The sequence below is a fragment of the Pleurodeles waltl genome, chromosome 3_1, assembly GCF_031143425.1.
Source record: "Pleurodeles waltl isolate 20211129_DDA chromosome 3_1, aPleWal1.hap1.20221129, whole genome shotgun sequence".
NCBI lineage: Eukaryota > Metazoa > Chordata > Amphibia > Caudata > Salamandridae > Pleurodeles > Pleurodeles waltl.
The window spans coordinates 301,874,274-301,887,275 of record NC_090440.1 but is presented as its reverse complement, the minus strand read 5'-3'; the positions used below and the strand labels follow the sequence as shown (position 1 = coordinate 301,887,275).

General features: G+C 48.1%; 1 protein-coding gene across 1 annotated transcript in view; it reads left to right on the top strand.

The window, feature by feature from the left end:
- Positions 1–13,002, top strand: part of UNC13C (unc-13 homolog C) — a 1,168,779-nt gene that overhangs the window by 394,770 nt on the left and 761,007 nt on the right. Inside the window, exon 6 of the mRNA XM_069222447.1 lies at positions 10,701–10,706. Coding sequence (XP_069078548.1) covers positions 10,701–10,706 — 6 coding nt within the window. The remainder of the gene's footprint in view (positions 1–10,700; positions 10,707–13,002) is intronic.

Here is a 13,002-nt window from a genome sequence, read left to right as displayed (position 1 = left end):
AATGAGGGCCACAGAGGAGGTGAGGTGCCTACAAACGAAGCATTGGTTCCTTAATGCACAGAGGAGATGATGAGTTGGTTCCTTACTGACAGAGGAGGTGATGCATTGGTTCCTTACTTGCAGGAGAGGTCATGCATCACCTCTTTCCTCACAGGAGAGGGGATGCATCAGTTTCCAATCATGCAGCCTCAGTTCCTTGCTGTGGTGTGGAGTCGATGTGAAAATAATGCTCAACGAAAATGTGTGGGTGTTAGAAATGGGGTCTTTGGTTGACAGTCAGGTTACCCCCTGTTGAAGCAAGGACCCTCACTCTAGTCAGGGTAAAAGAGAATCACCCTCAGCTAACCCCTGCTTACACCCTTGGTAGCTTGGCAGAGCAGTAGGCTTAACTTCAGAGTGCTAGGTGTGAAGTATTTGTACCAACACACACAGTAACTTAATGAAAACACTACAAAATGACACAACACAGGTTTTAAAAAATAGGAAATATTTATCTAAACTAAACAAGACCAAAACAACAAAAATCCGCAATACACAAGTCACGTTATCACTAAAAATGCAAAGAGTCTTCATGTAATTTTAAACACACACTAACTCTGTTAGAGAGAAAATGTACCTTGGGTGCGTCAAAAATAACCCAGCACGGGTGAGTGAGAATCAAAAAGGGTTTGCTATGCGTCGATTTCACTCAGGAGCGAGACCTTGCGCCGTTCCTCCTTTAGTCGGCTTCTGTCCGCCGGAGAGCGATGCCTCGATCCGCCCAGCACTCTCGGGTCCAGGCAGGCCTTGCGTTGTTTTTACATGCCCAGCGGTGTTTGCATCAGAAATCCAGCCGCACGATGATCCGAAAACCATGTAGCGCGGGTTGCGATCTCACCAGCCGCCATCAGCAATGCTGTGTGTAATTTCTCCAGCCCTGGGCATCGATCTTCGGGTCGTGTTGCAGACGAGCATCGATTTTCAGCCGCAAAGCCGGCAGTGCACTGATTTTTCAGCCGCAGATCGGAGTTGCGTCAATCTTTTTCCTGCATGGTGTTCTGTGTGTGGATTTCTCACTCTTGGGCTGCCAGCTTCTCCTTTCAGGGTCCCAGGAACTGGATGGGCACCACTTGGCAGAGTAGGAGTCTCTCCAGAGACTCCAGGTGCTGGCAGAGAGAAGTCTGTGCTGTCCCTGAGACTTCAAACAACAGGAGGTAAGCTCTAAATCAAGCCCTTGGAGATCTTCACAAGAAGGAAGGCCACACAAAAGTCCAGTCTTTGTCCTCTTAGCATAGTCAGAAGCAGCAACTGCAGCATAGCTCCACAAAGCACAGTCACAGGCAGGGCAGCTCTTCTTCCTCAGCTCTTCAGCTTTTCTCCAGGCAGAGGTTCCTCTTGGTTTCCAGAGGTGTTCTAAAGTCTGTGGTTTTGGGTGCCCTTCTTACATCCATTTTCTCCTTTGATGTAGGCCTACTTCAAAGCAAAGTCTCTCTTGATTGTAAGATCCTGCCTTGCCCAGGCCAGGCCCCAGATACTCCCCAGGGGATTGGAACCAGCATTTTGTGAGGGCAGGCACAGCCCTTTCAGGTGTAAGTGACCACTCCACCCCTCCCTCGTAGCACAGATGGCTCGTCAGGATATGCAGGCTTCACCCCAACTCCCTTTCTGCCACTGTCTAGTGAGAGGTGCAACCAGCCTAACTGTCAAACTGACTCAGACAGGGAGTGTCACAGAAATGGTTTAAGTAAGAAAATGCTCACTTTCTAAATGTGGCATTTTGAAACACACAATCTTAAAATCAACTTTAATGAAAGATGTATTTTTAAAATGTAAGCTCAGAGACCCCAATCTCCACATGTCTATCCGCTCCCAAAGGGAATCTACACTTTAATCAGATTTAAAGATAGCCCCCATGTTAACTTATGAGAGGGACAGGCCTTACAAGTTGAAAAACTAATTTATCAATATTTCACTATCAAAACATATAAAACACATTACTATATGTCCTACCTTAACCATACCCTGCACCCTGCCCTTGGGGCTACCTAGGGCTTACCTTAGGGGTGCCTTACATGTAAAAAAAAGGGAAGATTTAGGCTTGGCAAGTGGGTACACTTACCAAGTCGAATTTACAATTTAAAACTGCACACACAGACACTGCAGTGGCAGGTCTGAGACAGGATTACAGGGCTACTCATGTGGGTGGCACAACCAGTGCTGCAGGCCCACTATTAGCATTTGATTTGTAGGTCCTGGGAACCTCTAGTGCACTTCACTAGGGACGTAGTAGTAAATCAAATATGCTAATTATGGATAAGCCAATTACAGTACATACATATTTTGTACAGAAGCACTTGTACTTTAGCACTGGTTAGCAGTGGTAAAGTGGCCAGAGTAACAAAAACTGCAAAAATAGAGTCCAGAGAAACATCAACAACCTGGGAAACAGAGGCAAAAAGTTAAGGGAGACCACACTAAGGATGAAAAGTCTAACAGCCACCACAATGGATTTGGTGGTAATTGCATTTCCTAAATGACCAATTCGCATTTAGGAAATGCTTGATACATGTGCTTTGGAAATCACAAATAGAAATTCCCTATTCACGATTTCCTATTTAGAGAATCACAATTTGTGATTCTCTAAATGAGGTCACAATTTTAAGGAATTGCTATTTTAGCGATTCCTTAAAATTGCACAACGAATGCCTTTCATACATCCTGAAAGGCATTTTTGCATTTGCAAATTGCCAAATTTTGCGATTCGCACCTTTGCAAATGCAAAATTGCTTGATACATCTGGCCCTTAGCTTCTTCAGTGGCCATGTCACAGCAAAAGCCTCACTTTCAATTGTGCTCTACCTCTGTTCCCGGGTAAGTATCCTCCTACTGATGAAGGATAAAGTTTGATCTTGGCCCTCTTCATTACATTATGCTCTGAAGCATCTTGTCTGCACCACAAATTCTTTGGAAAAGTCAGGAGCCTTGAGCACGTGTGCAGTGCACATGGCCTCCTTCAGGGTGTCAAAGCAGTCTGGCAAGCCTCTGTCCAGATGACCTGATGGGGCTGCTTCTTGGAAGTCAGCTCTGTCAAGGGGGCATCAATGGTGCCGCACAGCTTGACAAATCTCCTGTAGCATCCCATGAGACCTAAAAATACTTTCACCTCTGTCTAGGACTCGAAGGTGCCCAAGCCAGACTAGTGTCAATCTTGACTTGTAGGGGCACCACTTGGCCCCTCCCTACCTTGTGTCCCAAGTACCCTATAGACTCCTGCCCTATCTGGCACTCACTGGCCTTGATAGTGAGGCCTGACCTCTGCAGGACCCTCAACACTTACTGGAGGTGGTACGAGTGGTCCTCCCAGCTACAGCTGAAGACAGCAATATCATCGGGGAGGCAGCACTGAAGTCCTTAAACCGAGCCAGGACCTGGTTGACCAGCCTCTGGTCTGTTATGTCCTTTTCTTCAAAGAAAAGGTCATAACACTGAACTGGTAATGCCCTTATGGTGTTGAGAATGCATACCTCTCTTTTACCCCCTCAGTTAAGGCAATCTGCCAGTACCCAGATGTTTGATCAAACGTGCTGAGGAACTTGACAGCTTCCAACCGGTCAATGAGCTTATCAGCTCAGGGGATAGGGTGTGCGTCAGTCTACGTGATGGCATTGAGCCCTCAGTAGTCAACACAGAACCTGATTTCAAGTATGACACCAGGTGGAGCAGCTTTGGGGAACAGAATCAGTGGGCTGGACCAAGGACTGTTGGAGTGCTCAATCACCCCAATCTCCAGCATCTTAGAGACTTCCTCCTTGATGCTGTTTCTCACTCTTATCAGTCACCATGTAAAACTTGTCATTAACAGGAAGGCTGTCCCGTGTATCAATATCATGAGTACACCATTGAGTGACTCCAGGGGTGAGTGAGGACATAGAGGTGAATGGTCCCAGGAACTTGTGACAGTCTCTCTGCTGTGATAGGGTCAGGGTAGGGGAGAGGTTCACGCTCTCTATTGAACCATCCTGCTCTTTGGCAGAGAGGAGGTTGGGGAGTGCCTTACTCTCCTCTTCCACCCCATCATCTGTGACCAAGAGCGTGGTCAATTCAGACCCCTCAAAATGTGGTTTGAGGCGGTTCCCGTGCAGGACCCTCAAAGAATTCCTTAGAGTCTTCATGTGCACCAGGTAGATGACATTACTCTTGTGCTCCTTTACCTCAAAAGGCCCAGGCCAACAGTCTTAGAGAGCACATGGCTCTACCAGGGCCATCACCCATGCCTTCTGGCCAGGCTGAAACTCAACCAGAGTGATATCTGTTCATACTTATGTTTCATGTGCTCCTGGCTAGCATCCAGATTCTCTTGGGAAAGTTTCTGGAAGCAGCCCTGAAGGCTAGCATTTACCTGAGTACATCCTGGGTTGGCTTTTTGGGAGCTTGCCCCCAGCCCTTCTTCAACAAACTGAGAGGTGTTCTCACATGGTGCCCATACAGAAGTTCAAAAGGACTGAAGCCAACCCCCTTCTGAAGAACCTTCCTGTAGGCAAACAGCAGGCATGGTAGCAGGACGTCCCACTTACACCTCATGGGTTCTGAGATACCCATAATCATGACCTTCATGATATAGTTGAATCTCTCAACCAACCCATTTCTTTGAGTGTGGTGTACTTGTAAATAACTCCACACGCCTTCTACATGGCCCTCATGTACAGCGCCATGAAACTCTTATCCTGTCAGATACCATCTCCTTGGGGAACCCCACACGAGTAAAGATCCCCATCAGTGCTCTGGCCACAGTCACCATCCTCAGAGGGATAGCTTCCGGGTACCAGGTGGCATGGTCCACCAAGACCAGGATAAACTTGTTGCCCATGGCTGTGATGGCATCCAGAGGCTCCACAATGTCAATGCCCACCCTTTCAAAAGGGGTGCTCATGACAGGAAACGGTTGAAGAGGAGCCTTGCACCTCTTCTCAGATTTGCCACTCGACTTCCAGGTCTTACAGGGCCTGCAGAACGCTTTTGAGGCCTTCCTCATTTGGGGCCAATAAAAGTGGGTGACAAGCCAGTGGCACATCATAAGCCAGACCCAGTAGGAAGGCTCTAAAACCCTAGGGGACCAAAAGCACATGGGCTGCCTTAGGCTCAGCAACCTTAGGATCACTATACAGGAGATCATTCTCCAGTAAATCAGGTGAGATCCAGCGGTTTCACTAGCTGCCTCAGACTCAGCCCTTTTCCAAAGGCCCTCAAGGGAGAGACATGCTTTCTGCACTGCACACAATTCTTCCCTGGTGGGGTATCTCCCCGCTGCCAATGGGTCAGCTCAGGCAGGTCCCTCAGTTTGGCCACTTCTTCCCCTGTAGGTTCTGGGGTGTCCCTCTCAGGTTCAGCCTCCTCCCGGACTGTGGGAATCTCAGAGCGGATTCCCCATGCCACTTTCCCCTCCTCCTTCTGGTCGACCCCTGGGCCACTTTTTCAGGCTCCAGGTTCTTCTAATCACCCTCTCTAGGGGGCTTGGACTGTGTGGTCATGCATGCCACTCCGGCAATCCTAACATTTCCAAGTGGGACCTGAGCTCTACCTCCTTGGAGGCAATATGCTCCAAGTCATTCCCTAGCAGACAGTAAACAGGCATGGATGGACTCACAGCTAACCTCAAGGAACCTGAGACCCTTCTCCCCCTATTTAAAGGGAACCTGAGCTACCAAGCATTAGCGCTCACTGTTGTATACTGCTACAACTTGGTGGATCGCATTAGGGATTGCCTGCTCCTGAGACACCAGATGACAGCGGACTACTTTCATACTGGTTTCTGTGTCTCTCAGAGCATCCACCAACCTCCCATTGATGGTCACCCACTGCCTCTATATTTTAGTGTTGTCAGGCATAATAGTTCTCTGGACCACCTTACCCTCACTCAAGGAGACTAGAGACAACTCAGCTTGCTCCCCACTACTAACTGGGCCCGACTCCTCCACAAGCGCTATACTTGCCACCCCTAGGGTCTGCCCACCAGTATGGGGCTGTGTCTATTTGGGACACTTGGGACTGTCTCTGAAATCCTCTCCCTGGCCACAGATGAAACACTTCATGGGTCCCTTCCCTGCAGGCTTACCTGAAGGGAACCAACTTTTCTTCTCAACAGGTGTTTAAGAAATCCTTACCCTGGGAACTAGTTGGGGCCCTTTTGAGAACTCCTTACTTTTATTCTTGTCCCCCATCTCCTTCTTCCGTTGGGGACCCTGCCACCCTTGGCTGAGTCTCCCACATACAACTTCTTTTGGATCCTGGTGCTGAACTAGTGGTCCACCTCCATGGCAAGCTTCCTGGGTCAGTAAGCTTGCTGCCAATCACATGCTGGTTCAGCTCTGGAAAACAACTACTAGGGATTTGCACAGCTCCTGAAAGTCTGTTACCTTGATGCCCTTCACCCAACCGTCCAGTGCTCTGCAGAGGAAATCAATTTTCTCCACCCAAGTTTGTGACCAAAGTTTAACACTCTCCCTAAACTTGCCTCTGTAACTATCTGGGTTGACACCATACCTCCTGGTCAGGGCATCCTTCATGGCAGGGTACCTCATCTGATCCTCTACTTCTAAGGCCAACAAGGTGTCCCTCCCCTCTACTGAGAAACACGTACACAGGCCTGCCCCACAATCTCTCTCAGGGACCCTTTTCATTCTCAGTGCCAACTCAAACCCCCAAACCACAGCTGAGTGTCATCACCCACAAGAAACTCTTTCACCACATCTTTAGGTGTATGCACCTTCCCCCCAGACTACACTTGAGAACTGCTGCCACCATCTCTGCTGGCCTTGCCTTTCAAGTTCAACTCCTTTAAGCCCAGCTTGTTAGCCAAGATAATTTTATTTTCCTTCATGGCCAGTTTTTGTGTTAATTTCCAACTGGATCTTTTAAGTCTCCAAATAGTGCTTCCAAGCCTCCTGCCTGTCCCCCAGCTCCTCTAGGATCAGCCACTTGGAAGAAACAATTCTTCCCACCATAGAGGGTGCCTTCCCTACAGGCAGATCCTGTTGTTATACAAAATCACTGTCTATACACTGCTCCTCCAGATCCACACTGTTCATCTCTGCATGCTCGCCAGCCTCCCTGGCTGCCAACCAGGTTCTCAGTGTCTTTGCCAGCTCCTCCTTTCTAGTGAGGCCTCTAAAAGAACACCTGATGTCTTTGCAGAACTTTTTGAGGTGAGGTATATTATTGGTTTCCAGCCTTTCCTTCTCAAACACCAAATCTGCAATAACTGCTGTTGGCTCACCAGACTGAGACATGATTGAGGATGAAACTTAGAGGGTGAACAAAACATGTTAATATAGCTTGATAGCTGTCACCATACTTGCATTGGCAGACTCTTGCAAAATGGTTAATTGAGTTATTATTGTGGTAAAGGTGTTGCACATAAATATAGCCAAAGAGTCTGAATAATGAACCTGCTGTTGGAGTACTTTGACGTTTGGGAGGAGACATACCATGGTGAATCATTACTTATTGAAAAGTCCCAACGTGCCATTGCTATTGAGGTCTGAGGAACTGAATGGCCAATGCAGCACAATGTGTACATGTACATAGTAAAACCTTATATCGATGTGGTACATAGGTAATGTTACGCTCTCCCTCATATCATGCATTTGTAGCCTTCCACATGCATAGGCCATAACGCAAACCTATTCACATCCTGAAGTCTGTGTGCACAAATCTAAGCAATCTGCAGCTCACCCATTATTTAAATATGCATTTTGTGGGTGGATCATAAGCCCAGCATCCATGTCACAGGCATGTTTAGCACATATCTGTTATTTTGAGATTTAATAACGTGCAAAACATGGGCATACCTATGTTTCCAAAGAATTGTACTTTTTGTGAATGGTGCTATAGACAATTTTTAGCTCATCTTTGATTGCCAGATATCAAAGTGTCTACTTGTTCTTAAAACTGGTATTTGGGTTTCACTTCCATAATAAAATGTCATTCTTTGAATACGTAGTGTTATCACATGTTGTGTTGTCATGAAAAAATACTCTGCAACATTTTATTTATTTGAAAATTTAATTACAGAAATGTTACATTAAGAGAGATTTTAGAAATGTTTGCCCTTTATTGAATACAATATTCTGTTGAAAACCCACAGACAGATAATGTAGCTTTACAAGTAGATAATCATTTAAAATATGTCATCAATTCTGCTGGAAGAATGGACCATATGAAATCGAATAGGGCGCACATTTTATGGGGCTTATTTTCAATCCCCTAGTGCCACCAAAGCAACACTTTTAGCAACGCTCTGGTGGCGCTGTGCCATTTTCCATATTTGCAAGGTGGCATTAAGCCCCGTTTGCAGCTTAATGCTGCCTTGTAAATATGACCCCCCAATGCAGTTTTCTGCAGCAGAGGAGCGTACAATGGGTGTTGCTGTGGGCGTTCCACTGCACCAGCCATTGCATTTTGACGCTGCCCCAGATTTGCAGGGATTCATAAACCTGAGGTAGTGCCAAAGACTAACACCACCCCAGGGGTGGCTTCAGCATAGTGCTACGAGGAGCCTTAATAATTGTTTATGTGCAGGAAAATGTACAGTCCTACACATAAACAATGATTAAATAATTATTTTTTGCTACTTCTAAGTGTGCTGCATTGTGCAGCACACAGAGGACTAGCAAATCGGTGTTATTCAAATCAAATCAAATCATTAACATTTATAAAGCGCGCTACTCACCCGTGCGGGTCTCAAGGCGCTAGTGGAAAAAGGGGGGGTTATCCCTGCTCGAACAGCCAGGTCTTTAGGAGTCTCCGGAAAGCGGAGTGGTCCTGGGTGGTCCTGAGGCTGGTGGGGAGGGAGTTCCAGGTCTTGGCCGCCAGGAAGGAGAAAGATCTCCCACCCGCCGTGGAGCGGCGGATGCGAGGGACAGCAGCGAGTGCGAGGCCAGAGGAGCGGAGGAGGCGGGTGGGGACGTAGAAGCTGAGGCGTCTGTTGAGGTATTCCGGTTCCTTGTCGTGGAGGGCTTTGTGTGCGTGGGTGAGAAGTCGGAAGGTGATCCTTTTGCTGACTGGGAGCCAATGCAGGTGTCTCAGGTGTGCGGAGATGTGGCTGCTGCGGGGTATGTAGAGGATGAGGCGGGCCGAGGCGTTTTGAATGCGTTGCGGGCGATTTTGGAGTTTGGCTGTGGTCCCGGCGTAGAGGGTGTTGTCGTAGTCCAGGCGGCTCGTGACGAGGGCGTGGGTCACGGTTTTTCTGGTGTTGGCGGGGATCCAGCGGAAGATCTTGCGGAGCATGCGGAGGGTGAGGAAGCAGGCGGAGGACACAGCGTTGACTTGCTTGGTCATGGTGAGAAGAGGGTCCAAGATGAAGCCGAGTTTGCGGGCGTGGTCTGTGGGGGTCGGTGCGGTGCCGAGGGCCGTGGGCCACCAGGAGTCGTCCCAGGCGGACGGGGTGTTGCCGAGGATGAGGACTTCCGTTTTTTCAGAGTTCAGCTTTAGGCGACTGAGCCTCATCCAATCTGCGATGTCCTTCATACCCTCTTGTAGGTTGATCTTGGCGCTGGCGGGGTCCTTGGTGAGGGAGAGTATAAGTTGGGTGTCGTCGGCGTAGGAGGTGATGATGATGTCGTGCTTGCATACGATGTTGGTGAGGGGGCTCATGTAGACATTGAAGAGTGTCGGGCTGAGTGATGAGCCTTGGGGTACGCCGCAGATGATCTCGGTGGGTTCTGAGCGAAACGGAGGGAGGTAAACTCTTTGGGAACGGTTTGAGAGGAAGGAGGCGATCCAGTCCAGGGCCTGGCCTTGGATTCCGGTGGAGCGGAGGCGGGTGATTAGGGTGCGGTGACAGACAGTGTCAAAGGCAGCCGAGAGGTCGAGCAGAATGAGGGCGACTGTTTCACCGTTGTCCATCAGGGTTCTGATGTCGTCAGTGACTGAGATGAGGGCGGTTTCAGTGCTGTGGTTGGTTCGGAATCCGGTTTGTGAGGGGTCGAGCAGGTTGTTGTCTTCCAGGAAGGTGGTCAGCTGTTTGTTGACGGTCTTCTCTATTACTTTGGCTGGGAAAGGCAGAAGAGAGATGGGGCGGAAGTTTTTCAGGTCGCTCGGGTCAGCCGTAGGTTTCTTTAGTAGGGCGTTGACTTCGGCGTGTTTCCAGCATTCGGGGAAGGTAGCAGAAGAAAAAGAAGAGTTGATGACGGTCTGGAGGTGCGGGGCGATGATGTCGTCGGCTTTGTTAAAGATGAAGTGCGGGCAGGGGTCCGAAGGGGCGCCGGAGTGGATAGAGTTCATGATGGATTTGGTTTCTTCCGTGTTGATGTGGGACCAGTTGTTGAGGGTGATGGCCGTGGATGCCGGTTCGGTGGTGTTTGGTTGGGTCTGGTGTCCGAAGCTGTATTGGTTGTTTATGTGCAGGAAGGACGCCTTCCATAAATGGTGCCAGGGTGCCTTGTTGGTGCTAGGCAGCTAATTTTGGCGCCAAAGCTAGAGGTAATACAGGGGTGCACCATATTTCTTTAAATACAGCACATCCCAGCATTTCTGAGGTGACGCAGTGCAGTGCTGGCAATTTTGGCACAGTGCAGCAGTGCGCTGCACCACTGCCTTGTAAATGAGTCCCTATGTATTTCATCTCTGTGTTTAAAGATTCAGTTGCTTAGAATGTTATTGAAGTTCTATCAAAATCACTAACATTGTTTTCATTTTCTTCATTTTGTGCCCCCTTCTACAAGGCTATGGTAAGTTTCATTTTTGTATCCTTACAGGGTATGATATCTATGGGTTCTGAATATCTAATTTTTAGCTTTTAATATTGTCTCTTTAATTAATTGCAATTGAAACATGTTTTGTATGTGAGGCATGCACATTCAATCATTGTCAAATTAATTACAATAATTGAATTTTAAACACTGATAAAATAACACACCCTTAATTTTCTTTACATAATCATTAAGTGTGCCACTTGAGGAGCATACATATATTTGAATTTTGAAAAAGAGTGAAATATCACCTGTAAAAGAAGAATTTGAACAATATCTTTGATGCAATATGATTTCATATATTTATAGTGCTTTCAACTTGCCGTTTTTGTCTCAAAGCTCAGCATCTAATATCACAAATCATAAAGAGATAAAAACAATGATGCAAAGAATAGGATAAAACAGTAAAGTATTCCTAGAGCATAATAAATAGGGTAGGCCTGTCCTCAGTCCTGCTGCATCAAGTATAAAAAAGTGCAATCTATGCAATATATTTTGGTAGAAGCATACAGATTTGGCCCAATTAAATCCTGTACTCTGGGAGACCAACATGTGGGTGAAGCCTAAATCTCTCTCTCAGTAGTACTCTGAAAGTTCTGCTTTGTTGATTATATAAAGTCTTACTGTCAAGCTAGATCTAAAAACCCAAGTATGTTAATGACAACACACCACCACCCACAATTCATCCCCGACCGCAGTTGGACCAAGGTCACCGAAGACCAACTTATTTAGACTCTCTCCAGGAACCCACCTATTGACACCACCGACACTGATCCAGCTGCCCTCAACTTCAGGCAATGGGTCGACACCTGTGCCAATACTCACGCCCAAATCAAGAAACTCTGCAACAGTCGCACCCACAGAAAGGCGTTCTGGTTTACCTCCAACCTCCATGAATCTAAGCAAACCTCAGAAAAAAGTGGCACCAAGATCAGGCTCTGTACAACCACAAAGCCTTCAAAAACACCATCTGCAGACACCACCAACTCATCCGAGCCGTCAAGAGAACCGCCTTCAAAGATCTAATCAACAACAACACACACAGCCACAAGGAGCTCTTCAATGTCATGAAGGAACTCTCCAATCCCAGCTCCAATGCCAACGACATTCTGCCATCCCAAGACGTCTGTGTCTCCCTAGCCTCCTGCTTCCACAGCAAGATTGCAGACATCCACAACAGCTTCAGCACACAGACCCCCAGGCAACCACCAACACAACAGATTCACCTTCGACCAACCTGCTGCTGTCCTGAACCCCCGTCAACGACAACATCACCATCGAAATCATGAACATCATCCATTCCGGCTCTCCATCTGACCCCTGCCCTCACCACATTCTCAACAAAGCAAGCTCCATTATCGCACACCAACTATGGAAAATCATCAACAGCTCCTTTGAGTCCACCACCTTCCTGGAGAGCTGGAAACACACAAGATCAATGCCCTTCTCAAAAAACCCAAGGCAGACCCAAAGGACCTCAAGAACTTCTGGCCTGTCTCCCTGCTCCCCTTTCCGGCTAAAGTCATTGAGAAGGCTGTCAACAGACAACGAACCCGTTTCCTTGAGGAGAACTGCACCCTGGACCCTTCCCAATCCAGATTCTGCAGCAACCACTGTACCAAAACTGCCCTCATCGCTGCCACGATGATGTCAGAACCATACTGGACAACGGCAAAACCGCAGTCCTCATACTCCTGGCCCTCTCGGCTGCGTTCGACACATATATCCACCACACCACACCCTACACTCACTCATCAGCAATGCAGGAATCCCATCATAGCCCTGGACTGGGTCACCTCCTATCTCACCGGCTGAACCCAGAGAGTCTGCCTCCCCCATTCTGCTCAGAGGCCACCAAAATCATCTGCGGCGTACCCCAGGGTTCGTCCCTTAGCCCGACCCTCTTCAACGTCTACATGGCCCCGCTTGTTAACATCGCCCGATCCCACAACCTCAACATCATCTCATAGCCCGACCCTCTTCAACGTCTACATGGCCCCGCTTGCTAACATGGCCCATCCCACAACCTCAACATCATCTCATACACCGACGACACACAGCTGATCCTCTCCCTCACCAAGGACTCCGCCAAGACCAACCTCCATGCCATAGCCGAATGGATGAAGAACAGGTGCCTCAAACTCAATTCTGACAAGATGGAAGTCATCAACTTTGGCTCCACCCCCTCCACATGGGATGACCCCTGGTGGCCTGCCACTCTCAGAGCCGTTCCAACTCCCACCGACTACACACGCAACCTAGGATTCATCTTGGA